Here is a 25,922-nt window from a genome sequence, read left to right as displayed (position 1 = left end):
CCAGTGTGAGGATGCCAGAGCCTGTGTCACCACCAGTCAGCACTGGACGAGGGCACTGGAGCGGGAGGTGCTGGGCCACCATGACCACCCCTAAAAACTAGATGTGGCTGCTGGCACAGTCTCCACATGAACTTACCACCACCCAGCTTTCTGCATCACTGGCTCTCATGCATGTGCGACTGGCCAAGCCCAGGCCCATATGCCCACAGCCTACCCTTCTAATTTGTACATCAGGAAGAGTACTTTCCAAATACAGTGAAGGAGTGGGGTCGGGTATCAGGCAGGGATATATCAAAAGCAGATGTCTATTGTAATATCCTGGGAGACTAGCACAGAGTTAGTGGTTCTTGGAAGCAGAAGAGCATTGTATACTGTCTGCCCTGTTTTTTCCCAGGGTAGTGGGTGGCCTGTTGTCTTCTTAAGGAAGAAGGTGACATTTACACCTAAGTGACCGTGGTAGGTGGCAGTATGTGGATTCTGAGTTGGGAAAGGTCTATTGATATCATCCTGTTTTTTATGAGGGATCCTTACTCTCTTACCATTCCTCTCATTCCATTTTGACCCCAAATCCTTTTTTGGATCATTCACAATCAGGCAGAGTTTCTTAAGGTATGAGATGACAAATATTATAGTGCCAGGATGGCATTAACACCAATCAAGAGCAAATATTAAGGGAGGCACCATTTGGCAAAAGTATAATTTCCTTCACGAACCAGGAACAGAGAGAAAAAAAACCTTACTATTACTTTCTTAAGGCCTGAAAGGTTTAAGGACCCAGGCTTTACCAATTTTCCTTTTCAAGTCTTCCAAAGGACATCCAGACAGACTTGCCTTCAAATTCAGGACATCACTTACAAGCTAAATGGCTTTGGGCAAGTCACTTAACTCCACCACACCATCATGATGGCCACAACGCCATCAACTGAACAATGAGAACGGCTTGTCTTAAAGGATGACTGTAGAATCTGGAAAGCAAATGCATCTGTACACAGAGCTCTGCCTGCCTGCAGGAATGCGGTACAGACAGGCTAAGACATCTCCACCTGGTACCCGGGCAGCCGGGAACGGGAGCACTGAGCTCCTCTAAGCCTGACTGCCCACCTTCGCGGAACCATGGTGAGGATGAAACAGAAAGCTGTATAACTCAAGGCTGGGCACAGAACGGATGCTGAATTCATGCTAGCTGACATCCCAAAACCTGGAACGCACCCCAACGGCCCTATGAGTTGAACAGACAGGATTTATTATCTCCATCATAGAAGGAAGGAAACCAAGGAGCAAAGAGGAAAAATGTCTTGCCAACAGTCACCCAGTTTGTAAATACTCCATGGCTTCTAACAGAGCTATGGACAGCATTCCTGTTCAAGGCTGCAAACAGCAGCCCATTCTCTCTGACACAGACACAAAAAATCGTTTAAAAAGAAGCCATTAGCAGCACTCTGATTCATGGCCATTTCCTTGTGGAGCTAATGGCCTGTCGGAGCCCACTGCTGTCTCTCCCAAATCCCTCACAGGACTGGCAGGTGATATCCCAGGCCTGGGGCTAGCCATGGCCTGGCTGTCTGGCTAGCAGTGCTGGGCCTGACTTCCTGCACTTCAAGCTGCTGTCTGCATCCGCCCACATACGTGCAGTTGACATTCAAAGGCACCAGCCTCTGTGATGACCAGTTCTCAACATTTGTAAGATGCATTCAGAAGTTCCTGGAGACACGGAAAAAAGTCTCAAGCTGCTGGAGCTGGGGCAGTCTGGTCAGGATTTAAAGGGCAAACATGCCCATGTGAATCCTGGGTGCTTCATCAAGTTTCATGAGGCAGCCTCTCTGCTCTCACTCATCTGTGACCTGGGGCAGCAAGAGAAAGCATCTCTGAGATAACAACTGGGGAGGGGACCCTATGGTGAAAAGGGAAAAGCCAGGAAAAAAGCTGGGAAGAGCACTGGGCAGAGGGCACAGTGGCCTGAGCTGGGCAGAGTGGCCTGAACCAGCAGGGCAGGGCCTACCAAGGAGTAAGAGGAAGGAGGCAGATTATGGGGAGGCAAGGAGAGGGAGGAGCAGAGGCACTGCAAGTCATGGCAAGATTATTTCAACAACAATAGTAGGCACTGAAGGGCTTTCTGAAGAGGGGTGCAGGTGCCGAAAACTCCCTCTGGCTGGTCAGTGGGGAGTGGATGGAGAGGGAATGCAAAGGGAGGCTCTGGAGCAGTCTGGGAACGGGGGTGCTGTGGCATGGACATGGGGAGGGTCAGTGGTGGTGAAGAGGAGGATGGAGTTATGTTCTGAAGGTATAAGGGACAGGCCCCAGTGACTGACTGGACATGGCAAGTGAGGGAAAGGGGGACACAAGAACGAATTCAAGTTCTGGAGCTTGAGCCACCACGTGGGTGGTGATTCCATTTCCTGAGGAGCAAGAAGGGGCATGGGGAGGAATGGGCACTGGAGAAGGGCAGAATGAAGACGTGCACTGAGTGCTCTCTGTGTACCTCTCTGCATGTGAGGACGCCTTAGACGATGTCATGGAAATAATATCAAGAAGGCGATTGGATAAATGAGTCAGGAGCTGGGTCTGGGCTGAAGATCTATATTTAGAAGTCACCAACTAATTGGATTAAGAGATATCATGGCCCAGGCGGGCAGAGAAAGGGCCCTGGACTGAGCCCTGAGGCATCTGACAGCTATAGGGCAGGAAGGGGAAGAGCAAGCAGGGGATATTCAGAGAAGAGGGGTGAGGAAAAAGAGAATGTGCCGTAGTGGGGACCAAGACAGTGAAGAAGGTCAACTGTCAGAAGAGAGAGGCACTGGTGCCAGAACATAAGTGAACACACTGCTTCCTTCCTCGAGAACATTTGACCAGGGAAAACCTGTCTGTGGCACGTGCTCAGTGCAGAGCTGGCTGACACTCTGCTGTAAGCCCCTCCATCTTCCAGTAGCTTGTGATGACGGGTCTCTGCATGCCAACATGCCAAACATCACCAGGGCAGACAACTGTTTCAAAGTTCTGTGGGAAGAGTGTGTGTGGCCAAAAGGGTTTTTCTTTCTTTTTCTTTAAATAATAAGGGAATCCAGAGAATAATGTTTGAGGGGGCTAAGAGAATGGGAGAAAACCCTGACACTGAAAAAAAGAAGAGGTCTCTGTAGGAGCAAGACAAGAAGCCGAGGGGACAGACCCGCCTTTCAGAGGTAAAGTACCCTTCAAACTCAATAGAAGGACGGCAGGAAGATGGCACTGGGGCGGCAGGGTGGCTCTGGACTGTGTGGGTTGGGGGACTAGAGGCTTCTGTTTTTTTCAGTGAAATAGGAGAGGGCTTCAGCTTAAAGTCTGGGAAGTTCGGAGGCAGGCTCAGGGAAAGAGAAACCAAGATGCAGTCACCTTTGGAGGGTGGAAAGGCAACCTTCACAGCGCACTGTCCATGTCTGCCTCCCTCTGGGCTAAGGACTGCCTCTCCATGGCTGTGGGCCCAGGGGCTGCACAGGGCCACCTCCTGGCCTGGGCTGGCTCAAGCACATCTGCTAGGACCCCTGAAATGTGGGGTTGCCTAGAGGAGAAGCTGGGCCAATTGGCCTCTACTTCAAGAATCTAAGAGACATGAAAGGTCACTGAAGTTGGACAATCACACAGATGTAGTCACCGGGAAAGCCAGGTGGGAGAGAGCCCTGGGGGTGGAAGCAGCACCCCTGAGAGGCCGCAAAAGAAGCCTCCTCCATGCCCTCCTCCTTCTAGTCCAGTCCCCTGTGAGGCCCAGCTCTACACAGGCTCCTGTCCTCAGGGTATGCTGATATGTCTCTGTATAAGAGGAACACCTCTTTCAACTTCAGCTGGCTCCAGGGGGTCTCTGTCCCTTCTACTCGAAAGAGCTCTGCCTAAAATGACTGCTCCATTTTCACAATGAGGAATCCTGCCAACTGACACAAAAGAAAGGACTGGCAGAGTCATAGGTAAACCCACATCTGTGACTCTGAAGCCTGGAAATCCCCATCTTCCTGGGTGTACCCCACTTACCTTCCCATCCTTCATCCACTTTGTGCCCCCATCATGGTTCAGCAGCCCCTTGCAGAGAGAAATAAATGAAGCTTTCATTCTCAGCCTGGCTTCTGCCTTGCAAGGAACTCAGGCCGGATGGAAGCTGCAGCCTCCAGCTTCTCAAATGCCACTGCCCCAGGGCCTCTAGCTTCCCTAGCCAGGGAAACGGAAACTTCACAAATGCCTGAGTTCTAATGATTCTAATGAAACTCCGCCCACTTTGCCCCAACCCCCTACCAGCACACACCCACGGCAACGGGTCAGCATGGGAACATTCCAAATGGTCCCCAGCATGTGTGGGCAGAGACCAGAGGCAGAGAGGAGGAAAGCGGGACACATTCTTCAGCACAGAAGTGTCTGTGATTTGTTTCTGTGATTACAACTTTCCCATCTTTTCCCACTTATATGTATAAAGATATGCATATATGCACACATGCTAACTTCTTATATGTACTTTTTTCCAATTTGGAGATTAGTGTACACAGTGTTAGCTCCTAGTAGGGAAAGGTAGGAACGCAGGTTTGAAATCAGGTTTGTGCCTCAGCTCTGCCCCATCTGGTTAAACCACCTTGGACAAGGTACTAAATCTCTCATGTCCCGACTCCCCTCCTCTGTAAAATGGGTAAGAAACCTGTAGAGCTGTCGAAAAATTAGAAATAATGTATTATCTGAATATGTAATGGATGAACAGGCCATACCAGAAGCTCAAGGCATGGTACACAGTGACTTGCTGTCCGGGGAGGTCTGTCCCATGGAGATGTACATGAATCTGGAAGCACCAGGGAATTCTACTGTTTTCATCATATGACCCATGGAAGACAAAATCCCCCAGTTTTTTCTCTTTTCCCTGAGTTACCAATCAGCTGTTGGGTGGGTCTGTTCAAAGGTTTGGGAGAAGGCTGGTTCAGGCTCTCAGGGGAAGGGTTAGGACAACGAAGATCACATCAACTCCCGTCACCCCAGACCTGCTAACCCTGTGCAGCCCAAGGCAGGAGCCACCAGCCATGTGTTGAACACTTGTAATATGGCTGTGGTCCAAAATCAGCTGTGCTATGGTATAAGCTGTGACAAATATCTCATTCAAAGTTATTCATGCTGATTACATGTAGAAATAATATTCTGAACATACTGGGTTAAATAAAATCTATTATTAAAATCAATTTCACCTGTTTTCTTTTTTCTGTTTCAATGTGGCTATTAGAAAAGTTCCAAATTCCATGAGTAGCTGGCATTATACTTTTACTGGACAGCTTGTGCCATACAATCAGGGGCTCACCCTGCACTCCTGTAAGCCTTCTACATCATAGGCTGAGCCCACAATGCTGAGAACTCCCTAAGCCTTCACAGCCCGGCCCCATTCACTCTTTCCAGCATTACCACACCCAAATGACCCACTACTGCCACCACATTCGAGCATCCCCTTGGGCTTGCACCTCCCTGCCTTTGCTGATGGAGCATCTCTGCTGGAATGCCCTTTTCCTTACATTGTCATCCACATGCACAGTCTCTCATCCTTGGACAACCAGCACACATGGCCTTCACCACCTCCTCCAGGCAGAAGCAACAGCCACCTCCTTGGTGCTATCTCAGCACTTGGTTTATACCTTGACAGCAGCACTGACCGGCAGATACTGCCTAGCTGGCTGGGGCTCTGACGTCTCCACTTCTCAGGGACTGCAAATGTGCCTTGCTGGTAATAATATTCTCCTGGGCTGGCATGATGCCTTTTATGTAACAGGTGCTCAACAAACATCTGCTGGACTGAATATCAAAGATGGAATATTTTAAGACAAGCAGTTCATCTTAGGCAACTAACCATTGGGTTAGAATAGAAAATTATGTAATAATAAACTAGCTAGCTGCCATTTATAAATACTTATTTCATTCCCACCACAATCATACAAGATTGGTATTTTTACCCCCATTTAAATGATGAAACTGAGATTCAGTAAAGTACACTGTTGCCCAAGACCAAAGACTGCTGGGAACAAGCACAATCTCAACTCCACTATAAAACCTGCAATAAGCACTCATTAAATATTTAATGAATGACCAACTGAATGAGGATTTTAACTTAGACCTCATTTCAAAGCCCACCTATCCTCTCTGTGTGACCCCACAGTGCCTCCCAACCACCCGACAAATACGAACAGCAGCTACCTACCACTTCCTGAATGCTCAGTACCTGTCAGGCGACTGCATTGAAACCCTCCACAACACGCAAGCCTCACAGCAGCCTTCATCCCCATTTTGCAGAAAAGGGAATAGAGGCTTAGAGCAGGCCCCAGGTGGTTAGAAAGCCAATAGTGCAGCTGGGATTCCAATCAAGCTCTGTCTGGCTCAGAAACTGTGTTCCTCCCACTCCACGCAGTTGCTTCTGGAAGCCCAGGCTATTCCCGACAAGGCATGTGGACCAATGGGATGCAGATCAAGAGTCCATGCCTGGTTCCTGGCTGTCAGCTCTGGAAGCTGAGGACACAGGGAGGAGTGTGAGAGGAACACAGGCCCTCTGGGTATGTCTCATTTGGCAGCAAGTAATGTTTGTTGCTTATAATCAGGCTAGCCCTGATGCCGGAAGGTGCTGCTGCAGGTCAGCTGGGCAGTCATTCTAGGTTAAAAGATACATCACATCCTGCTTGAGTTCTCAGTGTGGGTCAGGCTGCTCTGAAGGCCCCCAAGAAAAGCCCAACTCTCTCCACCCACCCCTACACTGCCCAGGGCCAATAGCATGGAGAGAGCCAAGGATGTCACAGGCTGTTGAAGGGGTGCCTGCTGAGAACAGCATGACCTGACCTGGAGTCCATGCTAAGTCCCTGCACATGTCAATTACATCCCACAGTACAACCCATGTGAGAACAGTAACTAGGCCCAGACAGCCAACCACTAGCCTATTCTCAATGCTGTTCTCCTTTTCTGAAATGTCAAAGCTCTCCTGTCTTCAGAAAAAAAAACAGCTTAAGGTGCTAAGTGGCTTCATGCTTCTCCCACTTCAAGATCAGGAACGCAAATTAATAAACAAGAAGGGTATATATGGGGAAAGCTCCACCATCCCTTCTTGTAGCTGTGTCGTTACAACATGAAGCATTAGAAGGGCCAAACTGCTCTATGCTTTACGCTGTAAGCCCAGGGACGCTGCCCTAGATTCAGGGAGACATAAATTCTGCACTTGAGAGCAGTAGCTCTGCGGTTCATCAAGTGTGCTTGCTTCATTTTATGTCCCTGGTATTTAGTCATAATGGGTCTGTGATCACTTCACTCCAGTCTGCTGCAGAGTGGGGGCAGGGGGCAAGCAGGCTGCCAGGAGAATTGTGCAAGATAGGACTCCTGACACCCGCGAAGCACCTGCTGATAGCGTAAGTGTCTTCCCCAGGAACATATACAACAACAATTATAGCCACACAGGTGCCAGCTCCACTGCTCCCTGCTACCAACAGGCCACAGGGGTCAGGAAAGCTCTCAACCTGAAGGCCAGTGAGTTTGTGGGGGGAGAAGGGATCACAGCTACAGACAGATAAAAGATACACACACACACACACACACACACACACACACACACACACACACTCCTCACACCGAGGGCAGAAAAAAGAAGAAAATGTTATTTGGTGGCAGTGGCAGCAGTATCAGCTACTCCCAAATAAAAATCCAGGAACACAAAAGAACTTTTGAGTGGGTTGTCGAATGACAGAGACATGAAAAGCCAGAGTTCTCAATAAAATAGATAAGACATGTTTGGGGGCACACTTGGATTTACAAAGTGCTTTTCTGTGCATTATTCATTTCATCCTCAAAGTAACTGTGTTATGTATTATTGTCCTTACTTAACAAGAAAAAGCAGCACATGGTAAGTTAAGTGCATGTCAGGGTACCAGTCCCATCTTGGCAATTCTAGGGTCTGTGATCCTGGGCAAGTAACTTAACCTCTTAAGACCCTCAATTACTCTACTGTCAAACAAAGATAAAAGTATCTATCATTCAAATATTTTTTAACCATCCCCTATATGTCAGGGGACAATGTTGAGGATGCAGCTATGAACAAAACAGGTAAAAATGTTCCCTTCAGGTAATGAAGCGGTCTTCATTCACAGGGAGTGTGGAGAGACAGAAAAATAACAAATGGATAGAGCATGTGTCAGAGGATGCTATGTGCTGCTGGAGGCACAGAGGCTGCAAATTTAGAATAACTGAACAGGGAAAGCTTCATGAGAAAGTGACAGTGGACCAGATGAAGGGACCTGTGCAGATTCCTGGGAAGATCTTCCAGGCAGGGCAGGACCCGGGCTCAGGCCCTCAGGCAGGCCATCCTTGCACGTCTGAGAAGCACACAGGGGCCAGCAAGGCCGGAGAAGGCAAAGGGAGTGCTGAGGGGTCAGAGGAGGAGCAGCGGAGGGTGAGATGGGCCACAGGAGGGTGCTGCTTACATTTTAAAAGAACTCTGTATGGACAACTGACTGAAGCTATGAAAGGCCTGAGACAGGGAAATCAGTGAAGATGGCAATGAATTATTCAGGTGAAACCTGATGGTCCAGGATAGGGGCAAATGTGGTGCAAAATGGTCTCAAACCGAGTGCACTTTGAAGGCAGAGCCACACAATTTATCAAGATTGAAAATGGAGTGTGAAAAAAGGACTAAAGGCTCTCTGGCCTGAGCAACTGGAAGAATGGAGTTGCCATTGAGGGAGGTGGGAAGTTGTAAGGGGGATGCATAGTGGGTGGGAAGAGCTGGAGTCTGACAACCTATCAGCCATCCCGAGTAGAGACACCAAAAGGCAGCTGGAGGCATGGGCCTGCAGTGCAGGGAGAATGAGCTGGAGACAGGACCTTGGGAGCTGTGGACCCTTAAAGCCAGGAGGCTGAGTGTACGCAGAGTAGAGGACTGAGCCCGTGAGCAATCCAACTTTGAGGAGTTGAAGAGGAAACAGCAAAAGACTGAAAAGGGAGTCAAGAAGAAAACCAGAAGAAGATGGTGGCTTGGAAGGCAAATGAAGAAGGCGTCCTGAGGAAAAGGGAGCTGGCCACTTGGTTTGGCCACATGCGGGTCCTCCATGACTTGCAGAGCAGTTTTGGTGGAGAGGGGTCAGAGGCAAGATTGGAGTAAGTCTGAGGGAGGGTGGGAGCAGGCAGATGGGAGGTGGTGAAGACAACTCTTCTCCAGACTGCAGTAAACAAGAGCACAGGGAAGGCTCTGGGGCAGTGCTGGGCTGAAATCCTAGTTCTGCCACTTATAGGACCTGCAACCTCAGGCAGGTCACTTAATCTTTCTGTGCCTCAGATTTCTCACTGGGGCTAATAACTGGACCTAGCAAACTGATACACAAGAACAGTCACTGGTACATATTAGGTATAAGTATTGGCTGTCATCGTCATCATCATAAGGAATAATGACAAAGTAATTATGTATGAAAAATAATTCCTGGAAGAAGAGCATCCACTTAGGAGGCACGGAGGGGAGGGAGATGTTGGAAGTCTCAAGAGACAGACGCCACAAACAGCTGTCCAGGAGGCAATGAATTAATGGGAGGAGTGGCACGCACACTCCAGTGGCTTGGGGCCCACTGCAGTGGGGGCCACACAGCTTGAAGCAGGCAAGTCAGGACGGCACCAACCACCCAGGTGTAGGCACAGAAAAAGTAGAGGTTCATTTTAACCAGGGATAGAGTTTTATCAGGCCAGTTCAACTAAGTAAGAGAAGGACAACGTAAGGATGACATGAGGTTACAAAAGAAAAGTGTCTGGCATAGGCACTGCGCCTGAAATCCGACCACCATTCAAAGAGCTTAAGTCATGTGTCCAAGGGGCCCCCTCTCTCCACACCTGTCCCTCACCTGTCCCCCCACACCCTTCTCCCCTTCCATCCCCAGCGCTGAGAGTTCACAAGCAGACAACAATGCTGGACTCTCAACTCTGCTCTTTCAACTAAGCCACATCCCTCCCTTTCCAGTTGGAAGTGTTGTCACATCCCTCAGGCCAAATTGTGACAAGGTGCCTCTCTTGTCAGTGAGAACACTTTCAGGCTCAGGGCAATCTAGAGACCAAAGCAGCCCATGTAAGTGCAGGCTGGTCCTCATAAACTCCTGTCAAGAGCTGGCAGCAAAGGAAGCTCCTCCTGCCTTGAGGAAAGGTTGCCTTTTAAGGACAGGCCCTAAGACTGCCAGAAATCCTCCAGGTCCTCACAGCCAACTCCTCTCACAGAAAGTGTTTAGGAACAAGGAGGAAACAGAGCTTTTGAACAGAACTTGTTATTCAACCTTAACCCTGGAATCCGAGTTGAATTAATAGTCATCAGCAACCCAAAACACAGCAACTTTGTCTTTAACTAGTTGACCTGAAGTAAATTCAACCATTAAAAGGACAAAAATGATAACTAAATAAAAAAGAAGTTATTTGAAATTCCTCTAAGAGGCTCCAAAACAATGGCTTTTGAAATGCTTATGATGTGCAGAAAGAATATAACAGCAGCACACGCAACACAACTGAAATCAGAGTTTTAGAAAATATGTATGTTTATACACTCTGATATTTCATTTCATTTAAAAAAAAATGCTGGTTGCGATTCACAAAACAGATTTCACAATCAGTCAAGCAGTTGAGACCTGCAGTTGAAATACACTGGACTAGGCTGACCTACCAGTGAAGTCTCTCATAGACTTAACATATATTTAACGGTTAAGTCCCAATGGTTAAATGGCCCAGGTGAGGTTGTGGAAACACTAGCTCCAGAGGTCTCCATATTCAAAGGGCATAAATTGCAGATTGAAGAAGTGCTAGAGTTAGCTGTGGCTCTAAAAGACAGAACCTGAAGCGTTGTGTAGAAGTTACAGGGAGCCAGACTGAATTGCCTTTGGGGTGGGGAGCTCTCTATCTCCTAGAGAAACCACGCAGAGTCTGAAAGATGAATGGGATGCTGAAGAAGGGACTTCAGAAATCAGATCAAAGAGATGGACCTAAGAGTTACTGAAGTCTCTTTCCATTCTGACAGTATTCTCTACCTTGATGAATAGGTGGCTATAAGAATGAAATGGAAGCAATGTGTGTGAAAACGCTCAAAGAAGTTACAAGCTCCTCTATATACCATCATTCTTAAATGGTAATTCTTTATCCAAACCTGTAGGTTCCCTCGACTTCATTTGCTATTCAATTAGGTACTCTAAAACAGCAGGTACTAAAAGTAAGCATGGCTAATTCATCACTTCCTTTTTGACAGCTCAACTCTAAAGGAAGGCTGGGGAAGAATTCCTGAGATAGCATGCAAGCCATCCAACGGTGTGCACTGGGTTTTGTTAAGGCAGTGCTTCTCCTAACTTGTCCATCTGAAATATGTGGAAGTAAATGAATGCCCATCTCTGGAGGCCATGTCTAGGGCATGGCCAGGGTAAGAATAAAATTTCATCTGGCTCCTCTGTTACCTTAAAACATCAACTGATCACATGTAACATCCGCCTGGTTGTTTACTTATGATGTGCACACACAGTGATAAAGCCTTCTGTTGCTCTCACTGATCCCTGACATCCCCATGCTGTCGGCTCTGCTGTATCACAGGCTCCCACCTTAGAAGTGAGAAGTGAGTTTTGAGTTTAAGTAACTTGCTCAAGACCACCAGGCAAGTAAGTGGTGAGATAGAGTCAAACCTAGGCAGTCTGGTTCCACAGCCTGCTCTTAACTACAAAGCGATACTGAATTCTCCTCTAATAAATATTAGTTTTTATTGTAAAATTTTAAAATGCTATTTCTCCCAAATATTTGGGTTAAATGTGACCCTTGAGGAAGATGACCACACTGACCTTGTAGCTTGGCCACCATGCTGGCACACTGGTGCACTGGAACTAGAGAAACACAACTTTTGCCACAACTTGCCAGCCTGTCCCCATATTTTTGTGACCAGGCATGGGCTAACAGCCCCTTCTCTCCTAAACACCTAACACAGCCCTCAAGTTCTTTTAGAGACACTAACTTCATCAACAACCAAGATGCTACAAGCGCCAGTTGTTTGTAACATCTTTAAAATGAAAAATTCATCTCTCGGCTAAATTACAGTAAATTACAGAGCCTGGCTGATGGCAGACAAACGGAAAGAGTAAGGGACTAACTGAATTTATCAAACAGGAACAACAAGAGCACACACCAAAGGCTGTGCATCCAACCTTCCCCCAATAAAGAAGCTAGGGACTCGCCCCAAAGAGAGGCAAGTAGCTCCAGCATCAATTCATTTATCCAGCTAACAGTTGCTAAGCACCAGTGTTAACAACTAGCTTACCATGCACAGATACATTCACTCACTTACCAATTCACTCATTCAAACACTTCCTGAGCACCTACCCCATGCCACATGCTGATTAACTGTTGTAAATGTACAAACAGATTGACTGACTGGTCCATATGATCATTTACTGATTCACCAAATACAAGGCAGCCTCGGTGTGCTAAGTACTGTCCTGGTGGCAGGACAGAATAATGAAAACGAAGTTCCTGGTCTCACGGAACTCACATTCCAATTGAGAGAGATAAACAATAAACAAATAAATGTGTAATATGTCAAGGAACAAACTACTATGAAGAAAGTCAAAAGCAGTATATGGTGACCAGGTAGGGGACATGCTGTCCCCTATTAAAATTTTATTCTTTTAATACGGAGAGTGTTACAAGGGACTGCCCCTCTGCTTAGAGAGCAGAAGCCTGTAGGAAAGGCTGGAGCAAGCTCCAAGGAGACCTCGAAGGAGAGGGTGCTAGGGAAGGATATGGAGGGCAAAGTCCACAAGGCGGGAGCATCCTGAAAGTTTTAAGGAGTAGCAAGGGGCCAGGGCGACCAGAGCAGAGGGGGCTGATATATGTAGCAAGCAAGGGGAAGAGCCAAGGAGCTGAGACAGCCAGTTCAAAAGGGACCATGCAAGTCTCAATGCTTACCATATGTACTTCCCTGCAGACCTCTGATTCCTGAAAAAATTCAAATATTTTGCAAAAGACAGGCAGTAAGCTAAGCTGCTATCAAATATTTACACAGCAGTGTGTCAATGTTCTCCAGATCTCTTAAGAGTCTATTTTAGGGTAGGAGAAAGGAAATGACCCTATCAGAAAATGAACTTTAGCTGTTGAAGTTGCATTGTCACTAACAAAGTGATAAATATTTGATCTTTAATTTAAATGTCCTCCTTTTTGCTGAACTTTAAGTTGATTTACCAGTCAATGAGATTGGTTGGGCAAATGACACAGAACAAGAAGGCTTTTGGGCACTAAAGACAAGGTTTATTGATCTTGCCAATGGCCCAACTGCAGACTGCACAGAAGCCTCCAGGTCAACAAGGGTCAAACCAGCTCCAGCCTTAGGTCACTCAGACCACCATGGGGCCACTGTTAACTAAGGCAAGGCTGGGCGCCAGAACAGAGGAAAGCTCTCCCAGTCACCTTCTACTCTACCTTCCTCTTGCTGCCCCTGCCTGCTCCTAGTTAAAAGCTTACTAAGGGTTGCTCATTCTCCTCTGTGCTGACTCTAGAATCTGTATCCCATCCCACCCCAATTAAAACAGAGGCTGCACAGACACTGCACACATACCCACGCCTGTGTGTTCTCCCTGCCATCACTGAGTCCTCAGCAGCTCCACCTAGATGCCTCCCTGCCTCCAGCCTCCTGATTCCTCAGTCTCCAGGGAATGATTTCACAGAAACCCATGTCTGATCTTAGTTCTCTAACTAGAATTGTTTGTGGGTTCCCCGCTGTCAACAAAACAGGGTACAGATAGGAGCTGGCTTTCAAGGCCTCTGTGCTGAGCCCAACCCTGACCTCTGACACGGCATCCTGTGCAGCTGCTCTGTCTGCACACAGCGGGCGAACAAGCTGCACTCATGTCCACTTCCAAGCCTCCTCATCTTGGCCTGCTTTACGTACTTGCTGGATGATACAAGACTGTTCCTCTCGCCAGGGATGCCCAAGCCAGAAGTTTGGGGATCTGCTAGACACCACCCTGTAATTCCCTACATCAGACTGTTCACCATTATCCTAAACATGTCTCAGAGATACCCCTCTCTCCTTCCCCATAGCCCTCATCTTTGTTGATGAGGAATTCTGTGATAGCCTCCTCCAGCATTTCTCTGCCTTCATCTTACTGCTTTCTTGAGCCTTAAGTAATGCAAACACTTGCTGCCCATGGAGGCAGGGCAAAGCATGCCACCTTGCTCATCCCACAAATCTCCCTCTTAGCAGCAAAAAATAACGTGGTAATAACACGGAAGAATCAGCAGAGAAGCAAACGTGGGAGACAGAGACATCTTTTGCAAAGGGATACAAATGACACATCTAAACCTCATACCTGTTTTAAAGTCTAGTTATCGTAAACTTTGAAGCCAAAACACATTCCTAGCATAAAAAGGCATCACTTCATAGTTCAGGGTTAACAACCAACCAAATCATGTTAACCAAATAATGAGAAAGCCAAGTTAACAGTGTAATTATACTTCTAGATGCACAGCAACTTTAGTTGCTGTCACAAATTCAAGACCTCACTGATGCTGCACTGTCAGAGTGCCATTTCCAAAACCAGCAGGAATCCAACTGCCTATGTCCATGCTCAGCAGGCACCTGGAATGCATCACTGCTGAGCATGGCTACCCAGGGTAGTACAACTGTCCAGAAACTCCAGCAGGGCACTAACTTAACACCAATCACGTGTCAATCACTTGACAACATCCAGCCTATGGTTATACCTAAAATGTGCAAGTCTGTGGAATGTTACGTCTCACAACCATTAGAAATAACAAAAGGACTGCCAGAGCAATCAGGCAAGCAAGAAAAAGAAATAAAGGGTATTCAAATAGGAAAGGAGGAAGTCAAATTGTCTCTATTTGCAGACGACATGATTGTATATCTAGAAGACCCCATTGTCTCAGCCCAGAATCTCCTGAAACTGATAAGCAACTTCAGCAAAGTCTCAGGATACAAAATCAATGTGCAAAAATCACAAGCATTCCTATACACCAATAACAGACTTTTAGAGAGCCACATCAAGAACGAACTGACATTCACAATTCCTACAAAGAGAATAAAATACCTGGGAATACAACTAACAAAGGATATAAAGGACCTCTTCAAGGAGAACTACAAACCACTGCTCAACGAAATAAGAGAGGACACAAACAGATGGAGAAACATTCCATGTTCATGATTAGGAAGAATCAATATCGTCAAAATGGCCATACTGCCCAAAGTAATCTACAGATTCAACGCTATCCCTATCAAGCCACTAATGACCTTCTTCACAGAACTGGAAAAAACTACCTTAAACTTCATACGGAACCAAAAGAGAGCCCACATAGCCAAGTCAATTCTAAGCAAAAAGAACAAAGTGGGAGGCATCACACTACCGGACTTCAAACTATACTACAAGGCTACAGTAATCAAAACAGCATGGTACTGGTACCAAAACAGAGATATAGACCAATGGAACAAAACAGAGGCATCGGAGGCAACACAACATATCTACAACCATGCAATCTTTGATAAACCTGACAAAAACAAGCAATGGGGAAAGGATTCCCTGTTTAATAAATGGTGTTGGGAAAACTGGCTAGCCATGTGCAGAAAGCAGAAACTGGACCCCTTCCTGACACCTTACACTAAAATTAACTCCAGATGGATTAAAGACTTAAACATAAGATCTGGCACCATAAAAACCCTAGAAGAAAACCTAGACAAAACCATTCAGGACATAGGCGTAGGCAAGGACTTCATGACCAAAACACCAAAAGCATTGGCAACAAAAGCCAAAGTAGACAAATGGGACCTAATCAAACTCCACAGCTCTTGCAGAGCAAAAGAAACAGTCATTAGAGTGAATCAGCAATGAACAGAATGGGAAAAAATTTCTGCAATCTACCAATCTGACAAAGGACTGATATCCAGAATCTACAGAGAACTAAAACAGATTTACAAGAAAAAAACAAACAAACCCATTCAAAAGTGGGCAAAGGACATGAACAGACACTTTACAAAAGAAGACATACATGAGGTCAACAAACATAAAAAAATGCTCATCATCACTGGTCATTAGAGAAGTGCAAATCAAAATACATTCAGATACTATCTCACACCAGTTAGAATGGTGATCACTAAAAAATCTGGAGACAACAGATACTGAAGAGGATGTGGAGAAATCAGAACACTTTTACACTGTTGGTAGGAGTGTAAATTAGTTCAACCGTTGTGGAAGACAATGTGGCGATTCCTCAAGGACCTAGAAATAGAAATTCCATTTGACCCAGCAATCCCATTACTGGGTATATATCCAAAGGATTATAAATCATTCTACTATAAGGACACATGCACATGAATGTTCATCGTAGCACTGTTTACAATAGCAAAGACCTGGAACCAACCCAAATGCCCATCAATGATAGACTGGACAGGGAAAATGTGGCACATATATACCATGGAATATTATGCAGCCATCAAAAACTATGAGTTCATGTCCTTTTTACGGACATGGATGAACCTGGAAACCACCATTCTCAGCAAACTGACACAAGAACAGAAAATCAAACATCACATGTTCTCACTCATAGGTGAGGGTTGAACAATGAGAACACGTGGACACAGGGAGGGGAGCATCACACACTGGGGTCTGTCAGGGGAAAATAGGGGAGGGACAGAAGGGGGTGCAGAGTTGGGGAGAGATAGCATGGGGAGAAATGCCAGATATAGGTGATGAGGAGGAAGGCAGCAAATCACATTGCCATTTGTGTACCTATGCAACATTCTTGCATGTTCTTCACATGTACCCCCAAACCTAAAATGCAATAAATAAATAAGAAATAACGAAAGAACTTTCATATTTGAATCAGATCACTGATTTTCAGTAGAAGTCTTAGGAGTACAGACCATGCCTACAGAATCCCTATTCTAAAAGACAAACCCAATCCAGTTACTCCCCAGTATACAATTCTACAGTGGCATTCTACTGCCTTTAGAGTAAGATCTAAATCCCTTTCTTAACCTGGTCCCCCAAAGAAGGACCTGCACAATGCGGCTCCTGCCCACGTTTTAGCTCTCAACTCCCACCCCACCATGCCCTCCACTGCAGCAGCAACCTTCCTGGGGGTTCTCTGGCATGCCATGCCCTTGCTGACCTCCAGGCTTTTATCCATGCAGCTGTCTGAAATGTCCTTTGCACCCTTTTTCTCCCAAGCATTCCTTCTGCTTGGCAAAAAAAAAGTAACAAGCATTTGGTACTTAGGGTCTCTTTCAAGACCCATCTCAAGGGTCACATGACTTTCTACTCCCAAAGGTGAGTGAGGGGCCATCTCTCTATATTCCCATGACACTGGGTAATAAACACTATCACAATGCTCACCACACTGTAAAATCACCTTTGCTGGCATTCCCATCACAATCTTTGCTGTAACTCATCGGGGACCCACCAACCGAGTATTTAAAACATTTCAACTTCAATATCATAGAAAAGCTGTCTTAATTTTAGGCCACAGTGCACCAAACATCCGGCTGGAATTTCAGTATTTCCAATAAATACCTTGGGGAAGTCCTCAGAATGGAGAGTATCATGCCTAAGACGAAATTCAGGTACGTGCTTTTCAGGTGTGTGCATGGCGACATGTGTACACACGCACACGCAAACACACACACGAGTAAAGCTCCAGGCTAAGGAAAAGAAATAGGCTTCATGATAGGAGAAACATATTTAAAAAGGAAAGCGATATGCTAATATTTAGCTTTGTTTTTTTTCCCTTGTATAATAGAATGTCAGTCTTTTCTTGTACCAACTTAGAACCAAGTTTCCTGAGCTAAAACGCTGCTGCACATTTTTATGTCTAAAATGTGGGTGGGAGGTGGGGAGGTTGCTTGGGGAATACCAAGGGGCATTGCAATTTCAGTTGATTACTTATTGGCTATTAACATATTAAGGTTCCAAATGAAATAGTCCACCTCTGTGTTCTAGGAGGAGTTAGTCTGGTGTTTGGAGGAACAAATCACTCCTTGTTCCATTTCCCATAACACAATATTCATTCTAAGTACACCTTTGAGAGCCTGAGTTATTTTATTGCGTTTGGAAAATTGAAGTCACCGTAATCTTCCAGGAAAGTCAAGAGTGAAGGGGAGAGTATCTCACAAACTACAACAACATGGTGCCAACAATGCTGTGCGTCTGTAGCCAGGCCTAGGGCCCAGACAGTGCAGTCCTCTCCATGGGCTGCGCTGGGCTTATGTGTTTCATCGAGTGCAGGATGAGATCACCAACAGGTTTCAGGCAAGGGAGTGAAATGATTTGACAAGAATTTTTAAAGATTGCTGTGGGTCCCAAGTGATGAGAGGAATAGAAGAAAAGGGGAAGCAGTCAGGGTAGCCCGTCAAAAGGCTTTGGCAGTCAGTCACCTTGGCAAAAGATAATGTTGGCTTGGACTTGGGGGTGGATGTGGGAGGGCCATGGATGAACTCAAGATCTACTTAAGGAGAGGCATCATTAGGACTTGGTGCTTTGGAGGAAGAGAAAGGCGAATATTAACAGTTGACTTCCCAGTTTCTGGCTTGACAAAGTGAGTTAACAACTATGCACTTTAATAAGATGGGGGAAGGGAGGAGACCTAGAAAAGGACTACGACAGAAGCAGACCAAGAGTTAAAATCTGAACACAGTAAGCTTGAGGTACCCCTGAGATACCAAGTTTGCTAACTGCTACAAAGGGTGCAAGAATGCTATAGAACACAGAGGAGTCCTGGGGCCAGCCTCAGAGGTGACCCGTGCCCATCCTCTCATGGTGCTCAGAGATCCTGCCACTATGCCAGTTCAAGGTGGGCACAACCACTGAGGAGCACCTGGGACCACACTCCGCCAGGACACCTGTGGGTAGCCTCGATAAGGATCCTCACTAATGTAGATCCAGCTATGGGATTAAGAAAACAATAACCTTAACAGTAAAATAGTGCTTACATCATGCCACAACTGGAAGTAAAATGTGCAGCCTGATGTTTCCTTCAGTTAAAAGCATCACAATAGGCTTGCAGATTCCTCGATACTGATGTTTCAGATTCCCAGCAAAAGGTTATTGGCATATGGTCTTAGGCCCCAGTGCTTACACTATGGGGAGTACCAACCTGCTTGGGGGATTCCAGGTTAGAGTTTCCCATAGGAAAATGTTAATCTAAGAGAGTATCAGAGGAAGGTTTCTCAACGTAAAAAGACCATAGAGGATGGCCTGTTTCAGGAAAACAACAATTCACTGAAATCATATCATGCTCTTAAGTTAATAGCCCCCCTTCTAGAATAGAAGATGTTTTTTTACTACGATGGTTCTATTTTCCCATTTCCCCATCAAAGGGCAAATCAAAATGTCACTTGACAATCCGCTCTTTCGTTAAAAGTTGAGCCATTTTTTAAAAAACACATTTAACTAAACAATTCCACATGGCAATAAAGCACTGTGCTCCACTTCCTTGATTGATAGAAACCATTTGCAATTATTTAAAAGAGAAGGAAGGGAAAAAACATCATCAGATACAGCTGAATTAAGCTGATCAAACCCATTAGTGTCTTCCAGTTTACTCAGAGTAAGACAATGCAGCATTCATATAAACTAATTAAATTTCTTGTATATAAATTAGCCTTAACAAAAACAAAACTTTCAAGACTGACTGGAAGGTCTCAAGAGGAACGTATCTGCTTTTTCAAGAAAGTTGCCTGGCTGAGGGGTGGAGAGAGCACCAGGGTCAGACTCTCAACAGATCAAGACTCCCCTCCTTCAAAGGAACACTGAGGGTGGGGAGGAGAGGGAAGAGACTGTTTTGTGAGTCTGGTAGTTTGCCATGGCTTTCAAAGGGAAGGACCAAGATGGGATGGAGTGGGAAAAACTGAACCCCATTCACACCAGCTCCTGACCTTACGCAATACATTAAGTTTCTGAGCTTATTTCCTGACTTTGAAATGCGAAGTTACCACTTGCCTCTGCCTGCTTCCCAGGACTAGCGGGAGAAGAAAATCTGCTGTGTGTCAAAGCACCTTGCAAAAGAGAAAGCACTCTACCAATGTGAGAGACAAGTGCTGGTTACTGTTAGGCAGAAAGGGTAAGGCAAGTCTTCCAAGATGATGGTGACCAACTAAACTGATTTTTTTTTGAGAACTGTCAATTGATTACTTATTTTGTCAAGTATACTTGATTTGCACACTTGCCAAGTCTCACAGGATTCAACCACTTGGATAATTTTTTTATTAATAACAGGATATACATATTAAAAGCCTCACACTGAAGCCCAAATCACACATCCAACCCAGACAACAATGTGCAAATGAATATGCAAAACAATCTCTGGAAATGTGTGTTTCCAGGATCACCCACATCTATGCTTTGTCCCTCTGGCTGTGATGTATGAACTGACAAAATTAATAAGAAACTTCTCTGAGGTCTTCAGCAGATACAGTAAACAGTTTGAGAAAAGGAACCTGCTGACTCGTAAACTGAAAGGACAAAGGTTGGGGGCAGGGAGGTGGGTTAAGACATAAGGTCACTGAGTGAAGAGCTTGGTACAGATGGAGAAGGTAATCCACCAGCAGCAGATAGGAGGGGCCACAACCCCCATTCACACCCTCCGCAAGGGGGCGGAAGCAGGTGAGGAGCCCTGCTCTGGTGACCACTGGCTTCAGGCTCTACCTGTCACCTCCCTCCCCACTTCTGGATTCCAGCTCTTAACATGGGCAAAAAAAATCAGATACAAAAGTTTTGCTATTAGCTTTTCACCAATTCAGGAATCTGGATTCAATGCTCAAAGATCAGAATGTATTTAAGAATGCTTTCTAATACAGACCCAGTAAGGGAGGCATGTTGGGGGTACGATGTGGGTCCACACAGGAGCAGGCCTCTCGTGGGGAGTCCCTTCACGAGTCATTCGACAAACGTTTATGGGGAACCGACCATGACCCAGGCACAATTCAGATGTGCCCTCGAGGAGCTTACTGGGGAAAATACAATAACAGGCCACGAGAATAAAGTGGAAGTAAGTACCATGATGGGGGTGGTATCATGAACCTCTACCCAACCAGCCAGGAGAGAGGAAGGGTGAGGCCATCAGAGGAAGGGCAAACAAGAACATAAATGTCACAGGAAGGACAAAGTGCCGTGGGCGTTCAACAGCAGGAGAAATCACCAGCCCAGAGGAGATCCTCCGCAAAGGAGACAGGTGGCATTTGATAAAGAACTTGAGGGATGAGGAGGAACTTGGCCAGGCAGAGAGAAGGGGTAAAATATTACACACAAAACTGGGCATATAGGAGGAATGACAGGGATGGTGACCTCTCCCCAGACATGAATTTCCCTTCTAAGAGCATTTTTACCTTTTCTTCAACTTCAAGAATTGTTGCTTGAATAATTTCAGTAAACTGATTTCCAGTACAGGTGACTTGAGTTATTCCTGTTGAGAAATTAGAAGAAAGGGTATAATAGGTGATGGGGGAACCCCTCCACAGACTTCTTTTTTGAGACACCCCCCCACCCACCGGCCCCTCAGCCCATGCTGAGAGCAGTCACACGGTTCCCCTCTCACAACTGGCTTAGGGATGGACACTTGTCACCACCCTGCTCCAAAGGGGCAGACAGACACACAGATACCCTGGCACATATATGATGGGCAGGACCACATAGCCCCTGAGTTAGAGGGGCCTTCCCAGTCCTGTCCCAAACAGGCAGTCAAGCTTTGCTCCCTGTATTCCTGGGATTCCTACAGCAAACTCTCTGCTAACTTAAGCTGCCATCAAAGCATGGCTGTTCCCTGCAATCAAAAATCACTGATTTTAATGAGGGATACAGGGTTGGGACTAGAAAAAGAAATCAAAGTAGAAGGTGAAGGAACAAAGGCTTTTGAACCAAAGCCTTGAGAAAAATAAAAGATGATGAGAAAGTGACCCAGGCATCTGAACTACTATCCCATACCATCAGAGGGGAAAGGAAGAGAGATGTGTGAGAGCCACAAAGGACAGCCAACAAATTAACTAAAAACCTCAATGGCATTAAATGTTAAAGTGGAAGCCCAGATACTGGGGGAAGGAGGCTTTTAATATGGGTATTACCCATAAAGCAAAATAAGAGTTTCACTGAAAGTAAAAAGGTGGGAGACTCCAAAAAGTTGTCTATAACAAGCCAGACATAATTGAGTAATGGTACAATGCCTATCATTACTAAAATATGTACAGTCACTCAAAGATAAATCTTGGTTTACTGTGATTTTTGTTTTGTTTCAGACAAACATTTCACCTACTCAGGGTGTGGTCGTGGTAGATCAGCAATCAGTGCTGAGTTCAGCTGCGCTTTCTCTTCTGGTCTTGCCTGGCTTATGTATGTGGCTACAAGCATCTGGTTGCTCCACTGGGCCAGATGGTCTCAGATGACTGTTGATGTTAGTGGTTGGTACTGGCTGCTGTGCTGCCTTTATATTCTCTTTCAGTAAATGTAAACAGTTGTTGTCTTTTTAAATGTATGCTCAACCTCTATCTAGCCATATTTTTCCATTAGTTCCTGAGTTGGGCAATCATGAACTTACCTACTGTGGAGATTTAAGAAACTAACCTCTATAGCTTCTTCTATTAGGGAGCACTGATTTTGGGGAAGTTCAGAGATTAAGGTATATAAAAGGGAGGGAGGGAGGCAGAACTGAAAAGGGGAAGGGAGTTGGTTATTCGGGAGTCATGAATGCCAAGTAAAGGAGTTTGGACTTTATCAAAGCAGCATGTAGTCTAGTCTCCAATCTCTAAGAAATAACTACCATTCTGAAAATATGGGAAGTTAAAATTGGGCTCCAGAGGGAAAATATGACCTGAGTTAGAGGGTCTACAAAGACAGAAGCAGTCAGCTGGAAACTAAGTCATCAGTAAACTGTGATGTCTACCCTTGAAAGGGTTCTTTGCCTGCTGCTGTTGGTTCAGTAGCTGCACCAAAGGCTCTACCAATTTGCCCTGGTTTCTGGGCCTTCTGAGCAGCTTGTTGCTCCAGGGGCTCACTGCAGCATCAGCTTTCACCGGGCAGGATACAGAACAATAACGGCAATACTGGTTGGCCTCAGAACAGGCTGAAGGGCAACTCTGCTGTCTCCTCTCCCCAGATCTGGCCCTGTCTAAACATTCCAAGCAGCAGAAGCACCTGCTGCTCGTCCCACACCTACAGCACTACTTCTCTCTGGGCCTCAGTTTCTTCATTCACAAAATGATGGAGACTATATCAGTGGTATTCAAAGGGGGTTCTGCAAACCAGTGCCAACTCTGTTGCTGGGTCTTGACCAGATAAGTATAGAAATTGGAAGTGCTAAGAAGCTTTTACAGCAATATGATGTTGCTACAGAGCCAAGCACATAATCAGCGCAACTGTCTTGGACAGGGCACAGACTAGTATATGAGTTTCCTGAGGCTGCCATAATTATCACTGGATGGCTTAAGAAATGCATTAGTTGTGAAGGTCAGAAGTCTGAAATGAAGGAACAAGCAATGCCACACTCCCTCTGGAAGCTGTAGGTGAGAACTAGTTTGTTGCCACTTCTAGGTTCTGGTGGCTTGGCATACCCTGGCTTGTGGCCACATCATTCTGACCTCTGCCTCCATCTTGGCAGACGCCTTCTCCTTTTGGCACACTGCCTTCTCCTCTCTGTCAAATCTCCCTCTGCTTCTCTCTTATAAGAATATTTGTGATGGCATTTAGGGCCTATCAAATAATCCAGGATGATCTCATCTCAAGATCCTTACTCAGTCACATCTGCAAAACTCCTTTTTCCAACTAAGGTAACATTTATAAGTTCCAGGGATGTTCTAATATAAGCCCATCTTTGGGGCCACCACTTAGCCAACTAGAACAGGTTTGGGTACTGTTGAATTTGTGCGTGACTGGCTACACATGGTGTATACTGTACATTTCCACTGGGGAAACACAGCCACCCTATGTTTCTGAATAGCCTGAACAGCAGAGACTAGATGACCTCTAATGCAGCAAATTCTCTTGAGTATACACACTCGGAACCCCTGCTATGCCTCTATAGCCCAGACTGCAATGGGCACCTGCTAGGAAAGGAGAGCAGGCAGCAGGTGACCTGGGGGACAAAGTGCAGATGAAGACTGTTCCCCCAGCTTTTCCCAGGGTTGATCTCCCAGGTAATCTGGCGAACAATGCAGGAGCTACCCCTTCCCACCCTATACTCCTGTCCCTCATATGGTCTTAGTTGTAAAGTGATTAATCTGTTTTCTATTCACATGTACTTCCCTCACCCCATCAAATGCTCAGTTTTAAATGTCCACATTTGAGAACAGAAGCAAAATTATGGTATTGAAGGCCCTATAAACCTAGCATTACCCTGGTACTAATATCTTTTCCCCCAACACTCCTCCCCCTAACCCCAAAACACCCAGCAAATTTCCAGGCTTCATAACAGAATGGAGAAGGCACTTGGTGACTTCACAAAGCAAGGATTTCATTTTGCATTAGAAGTTTCCTTGCATGGTCAGAATACTCCTTACCAAATGAACCTCAACGTGTAGAGTCCCTACACTGTTCCATTTCAGCCTTAAAGGGCAGACTATGTCAAAGTACCTGAGAGTACTGAAAATGATAACATGTGATAATAGGTATGGCCATAATAAAAGAGGTATGCTCACCATTCAGCCTTCTGGAAAGCAATTTAACAAATTCTTATTAAGTGGCTTAAAACTGTACACACCCTTTGACACTGGAATTCCATTTCCAGAACTTTACACTAAGGAATAAAGTGGAACAAAACTTAATGCTACAGGGCAACATCATACCTGAGATAAAAAATGAAAAAGAAACTTATCCAACAAAAGGATAGATTAGACAAATTATGGCAGATTCATGTAAAAACTCTTATGCAGCCATTAAAATGACATGACAAAGAACTGTTAATAAAAATAACAACTATAATAATAACAGCTACTCCTTACACAGGCCAGCCACTAATCTGAGCTTTTTAAGTGTTTTGTATATATTAATCTTCATAATTTGTATACCAACTCAAGGAGGTAGGTACTATTATTCCCGTTTTACAGATCAGAAAACAGAGATATTAAGAGTTTAAGAACTTGCTAAAGAAATGGCACTAGGATTAGATCCCATACAGTCTGGCTCCAGGGCCCATAGTCTTAAACCCTCTGGAAGGCTAAATAATGACCCCAGAGATGTCAGGTCCTGTATCAGTCCATTTTCACACTGCTGATAAAAACATATCCGATTGGGTAATTTATAAACAAAGAGAGATTTAATGAACTCAGAGTTCCATTGTGAGGCCTCTCCAACCATGGTGGAAGGCTAAAGTCACACCTCGCATGGTGGCAGACAACAGAGAATGAGAGCCCAGTGACAGGGGATTCCCCTTATAAAACCATCAGCTCTTGTGAGACTTATTCACCACCACAAGAACAGTGTGGGGAAAATTGCCCCCATCATTCAATTATCTCCCACCAGATCCCTCCTAGAATCCATGGGAATTGTGAGAGCTACAGTTCAAGGTGAGTGGGTAGGGACACAGCCAAACCATATCAGGTCCCAACCCTGAAACCTGGAAATGTTATAAGCAAAAATGGTCTTTGTAGATGTGATTAAGTCAAGAATTAGGAGATAAAGCTGTATTCTTGATTACCTGGATTGGACCTAAATTCACATGTCCTTATAGGAAAGGTAGATTTCTCACACACACACACACACACACACACACACACACGCACTGTAAAAACTGAGGCAGATATACGAATGACAAGACCACATGCCAAGGAATGCTGGCAGCACCAGAGGCTGGAAGAGCAAAGAGTGGAACAGTTTTGCCCCTAGAATCTGTGCACATGGAGCATGGTTCTGCTTATACCTTGATTTCAGACGTCTGGCCTCCAAAACTATGAGAATAAATTTGTTATTTTAAGCCACTCCATT

The 25,922-nt window shown here is 45.5% G+C and overlaps 2 protein-coding genes across 12 annotated transcripts in view; one reads left to right on the top strand and one right to left on the bottom strand.

The window, feature by feature from the left end:
• Positions 1 to 11,461, top strand: part of DEUP1 (deuterosome assembly protein 1) — a 134,713-nt gene extending 123,252 nt beyond the window's left edge. Inside the window, exon 15 of the mRNA XM_035265259.3 lies at positions 11,222 to 11,461. Within this exon, the coding sequence (XP_035121150.1) occupies positions 11,222 to 11,257 (36 nt within the window). The 3' untranslated portion in view covers positions 11,258 to 11,461. The remainder of the gene's footprint in view (positions 1 to 11,221) is intronic.
• LOC103796120 (uncharacterized) overlaps positions 1 to 25,922 on the bottom strand; it is a 127,081-nt gene that overhangs the window by 62,637 nt on the left and 38,522 nt on the right. For 7 of the 11 annotated variants that reach the window (XR_008475100.2, XR_013523171.1, XR_013523167.1 and 4 more), the window contains one exon: positions 21,341 to 21,417. Coding sequence is in view for 1 of the 11 variants with exons in the window: in XM_078339961.1 (XP_078196087.1) it covers positions 5,622 to 5,778; positions 6,182 to 6,266 (242 nt within the window). In the remaining 10 variants the exon portion in view is untranslated. Of the gene's footprint in view, positions 1 to 3,996; positions 4,045 to 5,501; positions 5,779 to 6,181; positions 6,487 to 21,340; positions 21,418 to 25,922 lie in introns of all 11 variants that reach the window. The other 4 variants (XR_013523169.1, XR_013523170.1, XR_013523168.1 and 1 more) reach the window with 4 other exon arrangements.

Source organism: Callithrix jacchus, chromosome 10, assembly GCF_049354715.1.
Source record: "Callithrix jacchus isolate 240 chromosome 10, calJac240_pri, whole genome shotgun sequence".
Lineage (NCBI taxonomy): Eukaryota > Metazoa > Chordata > Mammalia > Primates > Cebidae > Callithrix > Callithrix jacchus.
Note: the sequence above shows the minus strand (reverse complement) of the source record. Positions and strands in the feature narration are given on the sequence as shown.